General features: G+C 48.7%; 2 protein-coding genes across 6 annotated transcripts in view; one reads left to right on the forward strand and one right to left on the reverse strand.

Moving 5' to 3' along the window:
* Positions 1-725: 725 nt before the first annotated feature.
* HSD17B10 (hydroxysteroid 17-beta dehydrogenase 10) lies at positions 726-3,832 on the forward strand. Its single transcript, XM_017517645.2, has 6 exons — positions 726-837; positions 1,229-1,393; positions 2,689-2,853; positions 2,984-3,112; positions 3,196-3,304; positions 3,508-3,832. Exons 1-6 carry the CDS (start codon positions 811-813, stop codon positions 3,696-3,698), a joined length of 786 nt encoding a protein of 261 aa, XP_017373134.1. The 5' UTR covers positions 726-810; the 3' UTR covers positions 3,699-3,832.
* Positions 3,833-3,975: 143 nt separating this feature from the next.
* RIBC1 (RIB43A domain with coiled-coils 1) overlaps positions 3,976-11,675 on the reverse strand; it is a 12,262-nt gene continuing 4,562 nt past the window's right edge. For all 5 annotated transcript variants that reach the window (XM_017517641.2, XM_017517639.2, XM_037734599.1 and 2 more), the window contains 6 exons: positions 8,826-8,942; positions 7,104-7,185; positions 6,557-6,901; positions 5,087-5,205; positions 4,271-4,665; positions 3,976-4,180 (listed from right to left, as the gene is read on the reverse strand). In XM_017517641.2, the coding sequence (XP_017373130.1) occupies positions 4,099-4,180; positions 4,271-4,665; positions 5,087-5,205; positions 6,557-6,901; positions 7,104-7,185; positions 8,826-8,942 (1,140 nt within the window). In that variant the 3' untranslated portion in view covers positions 3,976-4,098. The remainder of the gene's footprint in view (positions 4,181-4,270; positions 4,666-5,086; positions 5,206-6,556; positions 6,902-7,103; positions 7,186-8,825; positions 8,943-11,675) is intronic.

The following is an 11,675-nucleotide window of genomic DNA, read 5'->3' on the forward strand; positions in this document are numbered from 1 at the left end:
TAAGACGGGGTTTCACCATGTTAGGCTGGTCTTGAACTCCCAACCTCAGGTGATCCACCCGCCTTGGCCTCCAAAGTGCTTGGATTACAGGCGTGAGCCACCACGCTCTGAAAGATGTTTTTGCCTCTAGGTTTGTGCTTCTCAGCAGCTGTCTCAGAATCTCTGTCTCCAAGCATCTCTCTTAGGGGCTCTCCACTTTCATCGCTCTGTGATCCTATCTGGCATCTCTCTTCCTATCTCGGCCTCAACATGTTTCTCTTTACATGACTCTCTCTCTGTATCTCAGACTTCTCATCTTTGGATCTCCTTGTCTGAGTGTCCCAGAATCTGGTTCTGTCCATTCGTCTGTCCCTATACTGTAATTCTATTTCTCCAACTGAACTGTGCCCTCCTGGAAGGCATGAATCTTTTATTATTCCCTAGGTATCCCTGGTGCCCTGCACACAGTCTAGCATATAGGAGTCTCAAATGCATTCATACTTGAAGGCTTTTTCAGAGGAGAAAGGCACCCATTCTGAATATCCACGCCTCTTCCCCCACGCGGAGCGGGCCACTTGCCAAAAGGCCAGCTAGAGAGTAGGGCGAGTGTGTTGTGGTATTGTACTGCTGCTATTGGTCTTTTTCCCCAGTTGAAATAACTCTCTGGGTATACCTTAACAGGTGGAATTCGCCCTCTAGCCAAGGCACAAAAGTACCAGGCCACGCCCCTACGTCTCACGCGACAGACGTCCCGTCCCGTCGCCCAGCGGTTTCGCCTCGGCCAATCAGCGAGCACCTGCGCTTCCAGCCAGTGGAGAGGCGGACGCAAAGATGGCTGCAGCGTGTCGGAGCGTGAAGGTAGAAGGTTCTTTTCCTCTGTTGCTTGCCCTTCTTCACCGGGCGGAACAGCGTGGCCGTGGAACTAGGAGAAAGAGATCGGTTTCGGAGGAAAGGGTTATGTTTATGTAGGCCTGGCATTGTGGCGGCTGGGCTCAAGAGATGAAAGTCAGCACTCCACGGCATATATATATATATATACCTGGGGTTACGGGACGGGCTGTCTGGGGATGAGATCCCCCCTGCCCTCGGGGTCCCAACGGTGAGGCGAAGCAGCACACCTGGTGTACCCGCAGGGGTGATCACTACCACTCTCCTCTCCCCTTCTCCGCAGAAGCCTGGAGAACAGGCAGGTGACAGCGTGGGGGTGGTCTGGGCGATGTAGCAGCCGACGCTGACTCTTTTGACACAGGGCCTGGTGGCGGTAGTAACTGGAGGAGCCTCGGGCCTGGGCCTGGCCACCGCGGAGCGACTAGTGGGGCAGGGAGCCTCTGCTGTGCTTCTGGACCTGCCCAACTCAGGTGGGGAGGCCCAGGCAAAGAAGTTAGGAAACAGCTGCGTTTTCGCCCCAGCCGACGTAAGTGGGGTCACCTCTCCTCTCCCAGAGTGTGGGTCACCAGCACTGGCCTGGGAACCTGTGGGGGGGTCCCTCCTATAAGGGTCTCCTCTATGAGGGCAGTGGATCCATCTCCTTGTCTCTTTTGGCCCAAGCCTTCAAGCATTGTGGGACCACCCGTGATAAGGATTCTCTAAAGCTGTGATTCACAACAATGGGGATGGGGATTGGACATAATCCCAGGAGGGTTTATGCGTAGTTTGAAAATGCATATAGTGCCCTGTAATTTTATGTTTACAAAGTCAAAAAACTTCTTTTCATGAAACAAACTACAGAAAGTAAAACTTGATGAAATCAGATTGGCAGGTAGGGATACAAAAAAGTTTATCTTCCTATTAATGATTGTCACAACAGGGTTATTTTTTATTTTTATTTGAGATGGAGTCTCACTCTGTCGCTCACGCTGGAGTGCAGTGGTGCAATGTCAGCTCACTGCAACCTCCACCTTCTGAGTTCGATTTTCCTGCCTCAGGCTTGCGAGTAGCTGGAATTACAGGTGCCTGCCACCACGCCCAGCTAATTTTTTTTTGTATTTTTAGAAGACACGGGGTTTCACCATGTTGGCTAGGCTGGTCTCAAACTCCTCACCTCAGGTGATCGGACTGCCTCCTCGGCCTCCCAAAGTGCTGGGATTACAGGTGTGAGCCACTGTGCCTGGCCTTACAACAGGGTTGTATTAGTGCTCTGATCCGTAGCAATTGAGAATCTCCAGGAGCATGTGAACTTATCAAGAGGGTATTGATTTGAAGAATGTTTTGCAGCTCTGCTCTATGTTACATAACATTTTCACCTTTGACCTACTTTTTTTTTGAGACAGAGTCTCACTGTTGCCCAGGCTGGAGTGCAATGGCACAATCTCGGCTCAGTGCAACCTCTGCCTCCTGGGTTCAAGCAATTCTTCTGCCTCAGCCTCCCAAGTAGCTGGGATTACAGGCATGTGCCACCATGGCCGGCTAATTTTGTATTTTTACTAAAGATGAGGTTTTGCCATGTTGGCCAGGCTGGTCTTGAACTCCTGATCTCAAGTGATCCACCCGCCTCGGCCTCCCAAAATGCTGGGATTACAGGCATGAGCCACCGCGCCCAGCCTACTCTCTCAAGTTTTACCTCAATCTTTTCTCTTGGCCTCTCCCTTGTTCTTATAACTTACTTCTCACCAAGGACAGGGCATGCCCTGCCCTGCCCTGCCCTCCCTCAGGTTTAGTGGGAGTGTGTGTGCTGGGAGATGAATACCTTCTCCACTTCTCCCTTTAAAGGTGACCTCTGAGAAGGATGTGCAAACAGCTCTGGCTTTAGCAAAAGAAAAGTTTGGCCGTGTGGATGTAGCTGTCAACTGTGCAGGCATCGCAGTGGCTATCAAGACATACAACTTAAAGAAAAGCCAGGCCCATACCTTGGAAGACTTCCAGCGAGTTCTTAATGTAAGGCCTTGTAAGTTCTCCAGGGATAGTGGGAGTAAGAGGTATCTGGCTGTGAAGTACCCCAAAGTTTTTAGGGAACAAAAGCTTCTTCTGCCTCAGGTCCTATACCATGTCTCCACATGTCCTACAGGTGAATCTCATGGGCACCTTCAATGTGATCCGCCTGGTGGCTGCTGAGATGGGCCAGAATGAACCAGACCAGGGAGGCCAACGTGGGGTCATCATTAACACTGCCAGTGTGGCTGCCTTCGAGGGTCAGGTGTGTGGGCAGGGGTATGACATATGCCTCCTCAGTGACTTGTTGGGGGGCCCTCCCACCTATGAGCTCTACTCTTTCTCCAGGTTGGACAAGCTGCATACTCTGCTTCTAAGGGGGGAATAGTGGGCATGACACTGCCCATTGCTCGGGATCTGGCTCCCATAGGCATCCGGGTGATGACCATTGCTCCAGGTAGACATATCCCCTCTCTCCATCACAACTGGGATTGGGTGGGATCCATGGGCAGTTGAGAGGGGAAGGTATCCATTACCTAAGCAACAGCAGCCTTTTATCTTTGGGCCCCAGGGAAGCACCAAGAAGCAGGGCTAAAGTGAGGAAGGACCAGGTAAATATGAAAGCAAGGGTGAGTCTCTGAATTTGGTTATCTTTTTTAGGTCTGTTTGGCACCCCACTGCTGATCACCCTCCCAGAGAAGGTACGCAACTTCTTGGCCAGCCAAGTACCCTTTCCTAACCGACTGGGTGACCCTGCTGAGTATGCTCATCTGGTACAGGCCATCATCGAGAACCCATTCCTCAATGGAGAGGTTATCCGGCTGGATGGGGCCATTCGTATGCAGCCTTGAAGGGAGAAGGCAGAGAGAACACACACTCCTCTGCCCTTCCTTCCCCTGGGGTACTACTCTCCAGCTTGGGAGGAAGCCCAGTAGCTGCCCATCAGTTGCCCTCTGTGCCTAATAAAGTCTCTTTTTCTCACAGATTGTAGGCAGTGTTGTGTGCTAGGGGCCCTGGCATGGGGAAGAAACGTGAAGGCTGTGACAGGGTTGTATGCTCAGAGCTCCAGGGTGGAAGGGGGAAAGGGAGTACCTTCACACTTTTTGTGTCCTGTTACAACACGTGGACTTGATTTTGAGTGAAGAAGTTTATTACCTAGGTTAGAAGGTGGGTGTATGCAGCATTTTTCTCTTTGACTCCTGACCACTTGTGAGCTTGATGGACGAAAAGGGAGAGATAAACATCCTGAACTTAGCGGCTGCTGGTGTTAAACTGTTGGTGATACTGGGCTGTAGGTTGATTGGTGTAGATTACTGAGTTCAGGTAATCCTGCCTGTGAAAGAAGTCCAGAGGCCTCAGCTGACATGTTTTCCTTCTCTCCCTCCCTTGGTATTTATCTCCACCACCACCACCTATAACTCACTGGGCTTTTTGCTCCTGAGCCAGCTGCTGGTTGAAGGAGCCTAGACCCCTCTGAAACTGAGCACACAATTCCCTCTCCTGCTCTTCTAGCTCCAGCATTGCCTGGGCCGTGCTCATGGTCTGGCTTTTCCATTCAGTATCCAGTGCTTTTTCAGCCTGACGTTGTGCTTCCTTCTCAAAGCGTTGTACTTCCTGCTCTTTCCTGATGGCAGCTCGCTGCTCTGGAGTCATGCCCTTCCAGCAATAGGGCAGGACCCGGTGGGGAGCTGTACGGTGTTGGGCGACCTGGGGGTTCTCAGTCAGTAGGTCACTCGTGCTCTGGTTCTTGATCTCCGCAAGATTGGCCTTCTGTTCACGCTGACGCTCACAGCGCTGACGCCCAGACTGTGCAGCTGCCTTGGGGAGCCCCCAAATACAAGCATTTGGGTGCCCAACCTTAGGGAACTCTGTCACAGGGGAGGGGGAACATGGCCCTACTCTTCCATCTCAAGGAAAGAACAGATATGACTGCATGGCCTTTCAGTGACCCTAATGCATGTGTGGGGGAGAATGGGCAGGGAACTTCTCTGCCTTCAGGAAACCTTTAGACTGAGCTGAGGATGAGAGGGCAATGTTCTGTTCTCAAGTCATCTTGCTTCTGGAGGTGGGGAGAGGTGACTTGTGCCCTAAGAGGGGCCTTCGATGAAGGGGGAGTACTCAGATGCGAGGGCTGGTGCTGATTTGAGAGGGTATATAAGAGGAAGAATGTGGCTAAGGTTCCCCAGACTTTGTTCAGGAGTTGGGGAGGGCCTACGGTACTGGATGGCCCAGGCCATACCTGCGCTTTGTTGGCGTTGGCCATGGCACACATCATGGCCACGCGACAGGACTCCTTCAGCCTGGCCAGATGGGTGGCCTGTGCGTCCATGGCGAGGCGCAGCTGGTCACTGAGCGCATCTACACAGAAATATGGCCAGGGTACTGTACTGGCTTGCTCCATTACTGTTTCACTTATCCAGCCATTTGTTCAGCAAATTTTGTGTTTGTGTGTGTATGTATGTTTAGGAGGGGGGTAGTGTCTGAGTTGTAGGGATGTGGAAGGAACAAGGGATGTGGAAGTAGTTCCTTCCACATCCCTTGGCTAGGAATAGCCAAGGTACAGCAACAAGGATTTCTCAAGTACATAACTAAAAGATGCCTCCAATGGACCTGGGTCCCAATGTCCGCTCTGCTGCTTCTGAGCTATATAGTTTTCGGTAAATCATTTCATATCTCTGAATCTCAGTCTAAGGGCCATGTGTTGGGTTCCAAGGATACCACTGAATTAAATCCTGTCCCCAGAGAGCTCCCTGTCTAGCTGGGGACACAGATCAAGCATAGATAATAAGACCAAAATCTGGCAAGAGCAATGGTAGGGATGTGTATAGGGTATTAGGAGGGTTTTGGGTGGTGGAAGAGAAGAAGGCTTCCAGGAAGAGGTGATCCTTGAAATACATTTTGTATACAGGCTAAAAAAGCAAAGGGCATTTCAGGTTGAGGGCATGGCATGAGCAAACGTACTGACAATTTTTTTCTGCTCCAGCCACACTGAGCTCCTTGCTGTTTCTAAGACCTGACAGACACTATACTAAGCAACTGGGAGATGGGTGGACATGAAAGAGATGGTTCATCTTCAGTAGGCTGAGATTTTAGGGAGAAGACATATTAAATACTTTTTTTTTCCCCGAGACAGAGTCTTGCTCTGTCTCCCAGGCTGGAGTGCAATGGCGTGATCTCAGCTTACTGCAACCTCCACCTCCTGGGTTCAAGCAATTCTCCTGCCTCAGCCTCTCGAACAGCAGGGACTACAGGTGCATGCCACTGGACCAACTAGTTTCTGTATTTTTAGTAGAGACAGCATTTCACCAGGATGGTCTTGATCTCTTGACCTTGTGATCCACCCACCTTGGCCTCCCAAAGTGCTGGGATTACCAGCATGAGCCACTGCACCTGGCCTAAACAAATACTTTCACAATTAGCTACAACTACAGTAAGTGGTCCAACAGAGTGCTGTCATAGGGTTGTAATTAGGTCTGTGCACTATGCTGCTTCCAGGTAATAGAGCACCAAGCTAATCAAGAACAATGCTACACTGTCATTACTAAAGGAAGTCAGGGAGGTTGGGGTCTGCACAACCTAACATTTCAGCACCAACCCTATGGATAATTGGACCTCCCCACACAGTTCTGGCTCCTGGGTGCTGTACTCAGCTTAGGACAGATCCCCACTAGGCCTCAGGTCTCTGAGTCTGGAGGGCTGGGCTGCTTACCTGCATAATTCTCATCAACCTTGGCTTGCTGTTGCTCCTGCTGCTGCCTTTCCAAGCCGTACCTGAACTGCCTCTGCTGCATTCTCAGGTGTGTGACCCTGTCTAGGTCTTCCCCAGAGAAGTACTGCAGGCCGGATGGACCGTGATAGGTATTATTGTAACTAAGATAGGTCGGAAGCCCCTTCCAGACTTGGTCTGGATCCCAAAGACTAAATTCACGCCCGTTCTTGAGCTGCTGCTTCTGCTCCCGAAAATCCTGGACTTTCTTGGCCAGCCGACGTGTTCGTTCTGCCTCTTCCTTCTCTAACATCTGGACTACCACATCATACTGCACCTGGCTGGTACCTGGGGGTGGTGAGCAAGGATATGGAAAAGATACCCCAGGAGGGACAGAGTCTACTTAGCATGGCCTCTGCTCTCAAGATCCACCTGGTTTGTCCCGCCACCCCAGGGCCTCAGACTACACTCACAGGCAGAACTGCCCTACTTCAGCCCACTCCAGCTCTTTCTTTACACCCTTGTCTGGCCCCTGGCTTTGCGCTTTTACCATAGGCTGCCTCCTTGCTTTTTTCTGCTGCTTCCCGACGCTTTCGCTCTGCCACCTGGCTGTTTAGGGCCTGGACATCCACCTGATCCCAAAGAAAGGAGCACAATCAGAGTAGGGGCCCAGCAGGGGGCCTTTAATGCCCTACCACAAACTTAGAATTTACATGTTTCAAAATCCTCCTGTAGCTCTCCAGTACCTACTGGATAAAGTTCTAGCTCCTGAGCATGATTTGTAAGCCTCTCCATGGTCTAGCCTCTGCCTCCTTCTCTGGCCTCATCTCTTAGTACCCTCCTCCCCTGTGCCACGCTTACCCTTGTGAGCTGTGCTTACAGTTCCCTGCATATCTTAGGCTGTTTTGAACCAATAGCCTTTGCTCAAGCTGCTCCCTCCACTTGGAACACTTTCCTCCTCTCTTTATACAAACTCCAATTTGTCCTTCAAGACCAGCTCAGGCTTCACCTTCCTGACTCCTCAGGCAGGCTCTACTCTCATAGAATCTAGAACCCACTGTCTACATTATAGTGAAGTTCGCCTCTCTCTATCCTCTCCTGCGCCAGACTGTGAGCCCTTTCAGGGCAGAAACTGGGCCTTAGTCAGTTTTGTATCCCCACTGCCCAAAACAGTGCTTGGCACAGAGCAGGCCCCAAGGAAATGCTTGTCAGCTGGATCTCAATCAGACTGCTCATACTTTAGCCAACTACTTATGGCAGGCACCATGCACTGGTTTTCAGAGCTACCACTGTGTATTAATACTCACCTCACTTCCTTCAGACTCATTTTACACAAGAGGAGCCTGGGGCTCAGAGAAGACAGGTGATTTATCCAAAGCCACACATGCAACAGTCAGCAGACCTGGCCTTGAATAGTGCAGAGTTTTTTCCAGAATACCATGCTGCATCCCCCATCTATCCACTCACCTAGCAATCTTTTGTTTCTTAAACTATCAATATTTTCTCTTTATTTTGATTATAATTCATTCATTACATTTCAAAATCATACAAAAAGGAAAAAAAATCATACACAAAGGAATACAGTTTAGTGAGGAGTAAGTATTCCTTCCATCTCTGTCTCTCAGCCTGGTTAACAGTTTCTTACAAAGCCTTACAGAGATAGTTTAGGTATATGCAGCAATTTTGAGACAGGATCTCACTCTGTCACCCAGACTGGAGTGCAATAGTGCGATCTCAACTCACTGCAACCTCCTCCTGGATTCAAGTGATTCTCGTGTCTCAGCCTTCCAAGTAGCTGGGATTACAGGCATGCACCACCACACCCAGCTAATTTTTGTATTTTCAGTAGAGAAAGGGTTTCACCGTGTTGGCCAGGCTGGTCTCAAACTCCTGACCTCATGTGATCTGCCTGCCTTGGCCTCCCAAAGTGCTGGGATTACAGGTGTGAGCCACTGCACCCAGCCTCCAAATATTCTTTAGGCCTCTTTTAGCTCAATGTTGCCTGTCTCTAGAACCAGGTCACATGGCCCAGAGCTGACTGGAGAAGGGTCAGCTCTCTCCCCTAGTCTCTTCCCCTGCACTGACCCATCCCTCTTTCTAAGCCCTTCCCAGGCCTGTAGGGGTGGGCCCCTTCTCTCCCTCTCCTTCCTTTCCCACCCTAGGAGCCTGCCTTGGATCAGGGAAAGGGCTCTCATGGGCACTGCTACACATTCCTCTCCAGGTGTAAGAGTGAGGTGGCCCAATCCTGAGCAACAGTCCCTACTACACTCACCCCCATGACTCGGTGCCGCACATTGAAGAATCGGTTTTGTCGCTCTTTTTCTCGATTTCTTTTAGCCTCAATGGCTGCTGCTTCCCTGAGATCTGTTGACTGGTTTATGCTATACATCTGAAGCAAAAGGGAGGTAGAATGGCCCATCAGTGCTGACCACCATCTTTGACTACACACCACCCCCATTCCTTTCTCCTTATAATATTTCAGCCATTATTGATTCCTACTGATTTTACTTCGTGATATATTTCTAACTGTGTTCTCCATCTCTGCTGCCACCAGCTTAACTCAGGCCTCACAATCTGGTGTCAGGCAGTATCTCAGGAGCCTCACTGGGCTCTCTTGCTCCAATGTTACCCTTTCTGCACTGGATTTCTCTGCACTGGCTACCAGAGTGATCTTTGTGAAAGCAAATCTGACCATGGTAATCCTCAGCATAAAGCCTTTGAAAGCACCTTTAAAGCAAATGGCTCCCCAGTGCTTACAAGATAAGGTCCAACCCCCTTTGCCAGATTTATAAGGTTCTTCATGATCTGACCCCTTCTCACCTTCCTAAGCCTCAAACACATCTATAACACTCCTTTTTCATTGTACTCTATGTAGTTTTCCTTATTTCTTTCTTTCTTTCTTTTTTTTAAGAGACAGGGTCTCGCTATGTTGCCCAGGCTGGAGTGCAGTGGCTATTCACAGGTGCAATCCCACTACTAATCAGCACAAGAGTTTTGACCTGCTCCATTTCTGACCTGGGCTGGTTCACCCCTCCTTAGGCAACCTGGTGGTCCCCCGCTCCTGGGAGGTCACCATATTGATGCCGAACTTAGTGCGGACACCCGATCGGCATAGCGCACTACAGCCCAGAACTCCTGGGCTCAAGCAATCCTCCCACCTCAGCCTCCCGAGTAGCTGGGACTACAGGCACGCGCCACCGCGCCTGGCAGTTTTCCTTATTTCAATAAATGGCACCACTATTCACCAAGTTGCTCAGGCCAAAAACCTAGGAGACATCCTTTAATCCTTCCTTTTCCTCACTCCCTCTTTCAAAATAACCCTGGTCTAAGCCACCTTCCTGAATAATCACAACCATCTCCACAGTGGTCTTCCAGCTTCCTATTGACTCCTATAGCCCAATCACAGAAAGCAGAAGCAGCTTTCTTTTCTGAAATATATGTCCCCCCTTATATTTATTTTTATTACCTATTTTCTGGTCAAATGAAAAGCTAGAAAGCTTAAATTTGCCTGTGTTCCTTCATATTTTGGGAAGCTCACTTTTGGCATGTAACCCAGCCAAAGCTGCAGCCAAAATCTTTAGCAAACATAAATCTGATCATGTCTCTCACCTGCTTAAATCCTCCACTAGTTTCCCACTGTACTTAGAATCAGATCCAAACTCCTTACTGTGAGCTTTCAAGATCTGGTTCCTGCATACCTCTCCAATTTGTCTCCAACCACCGTCTCTCTTGCTTACAGTGCTCCAGGCACACCGATCAAGTCCTCCAACACAGTAACTGTTCCCATGCCAGGGCCTTTGTATACGCTGTTCGTTTGTTTGGAGCAGGATTCTTTAATTCCTCCTATAGCTACTTTGGATCTTTTTGGTGTTTTCTATTTTGTAATTGTGAAGTAGTTGATACATACAGGAGAACATATATAACCCATATATGTAAGTTAGGATGCATGATAACATAGAGATCTGTGAACCAACTCCCCAGCTAAGAAACAGACGTTATTGATACCACTGAAGTGTCCTGGGTCTTTTCCCCATCATCCTTACTCCAAGAGCACTCCACACACTATCTAAAATGTGTTACCATTCCCTCTCTCTCTCTCACATACTATGTTACCCAGGCTGGTCTTGAACTCCTGGGCTCAAGTGATCCTCTTGCCTCACCCTCCTAAAAGTGCCGAGATTACAGGTGTGAGCTACTGTGTCTGGCCTGACAAGAACATTTTTGATGGCGTTCTGGAGATGAAACCCTGATTGAGGTGGACTCAAGAGAGACTAGGACTGCAGGACAAACAACTCAGTTAATTTTTTTTTTACAAGAGAAAAAGACAGAAGGACTTATCAATTTTTAAAGATTTATATATACAGAGTGGGAACGTTTCTCTAGTATAGACCTAGGAGTGGAAGTGCTGGATCATAGGGTATTGTGCATATTTAACTTTACAAGATAGTGCTACGTTGTTTTCCAAAGAGATTGTAATTTACACTTTTGCAATAGTGTATAAAAATTCTAGTCATTCCACATTCGCACCAACACTTGGTATAACAGACTTTTACATTTTTGGCAACTTGTGGGTATAAAATTATAATTACTTGTTTTATTGAAATTTTCCTTATTGATAATAAAGTTCATGTGTTTTTGACCATTTTTGTTTAATTCTCTTTGGAGTGCCCATTCATATCTGCTCATTTTAAAAAATCAGGCTAACCTTTTTTTTTTTTTGAGACAGGGTCTCCCTCTGTCACCCAGGTTGGAATGCAGTGGCACGATGTTGGCTTACTGCAACCTCCACCTCCTGGGCTCAAGTGATCCTCCCACCTCAGCCTACCAAGTAGCTGAGACTACAGGTGTGACTAATTTTTGTATTTTTTTGTAGAGACAGGGTTTCTCCATGTTACCCAGGCTGGTCTTGAACTCTTGAGCTCAAGCAATCCTCCCACCTCAGCCTCCCAAATTGCTGAGATTACAGGTGTAACCCCGTGACCCCCATGCCCAGCCAGGTTGTCCTTTTAAAATTAATTGTAGGAGTTCCTTTAATATTCTACATATTAACCATTTCTTCATTTAAGTGTGGCAAATATCTTCTCCGGATTTGTGACTTGTTGATTTTTTTTTTTTTTTTTTT

The sequence above is a fragment of the Cebus imitator genome, unplaced genomic scaffold, assembly GCF_001604975.1.
Source record: "Cebus imitator isolate Cc_AM_T3 unplaced genomic scaffold, Cebus_imitator-1.0 Scaffold640, whole genome shotgun sequence".
Classification (NCBI taxonomy): Eukaryota; Metazoa; Chordata; class Mammalia; order Primates; family Cebidae; genus Cebus; species Cebus imitator.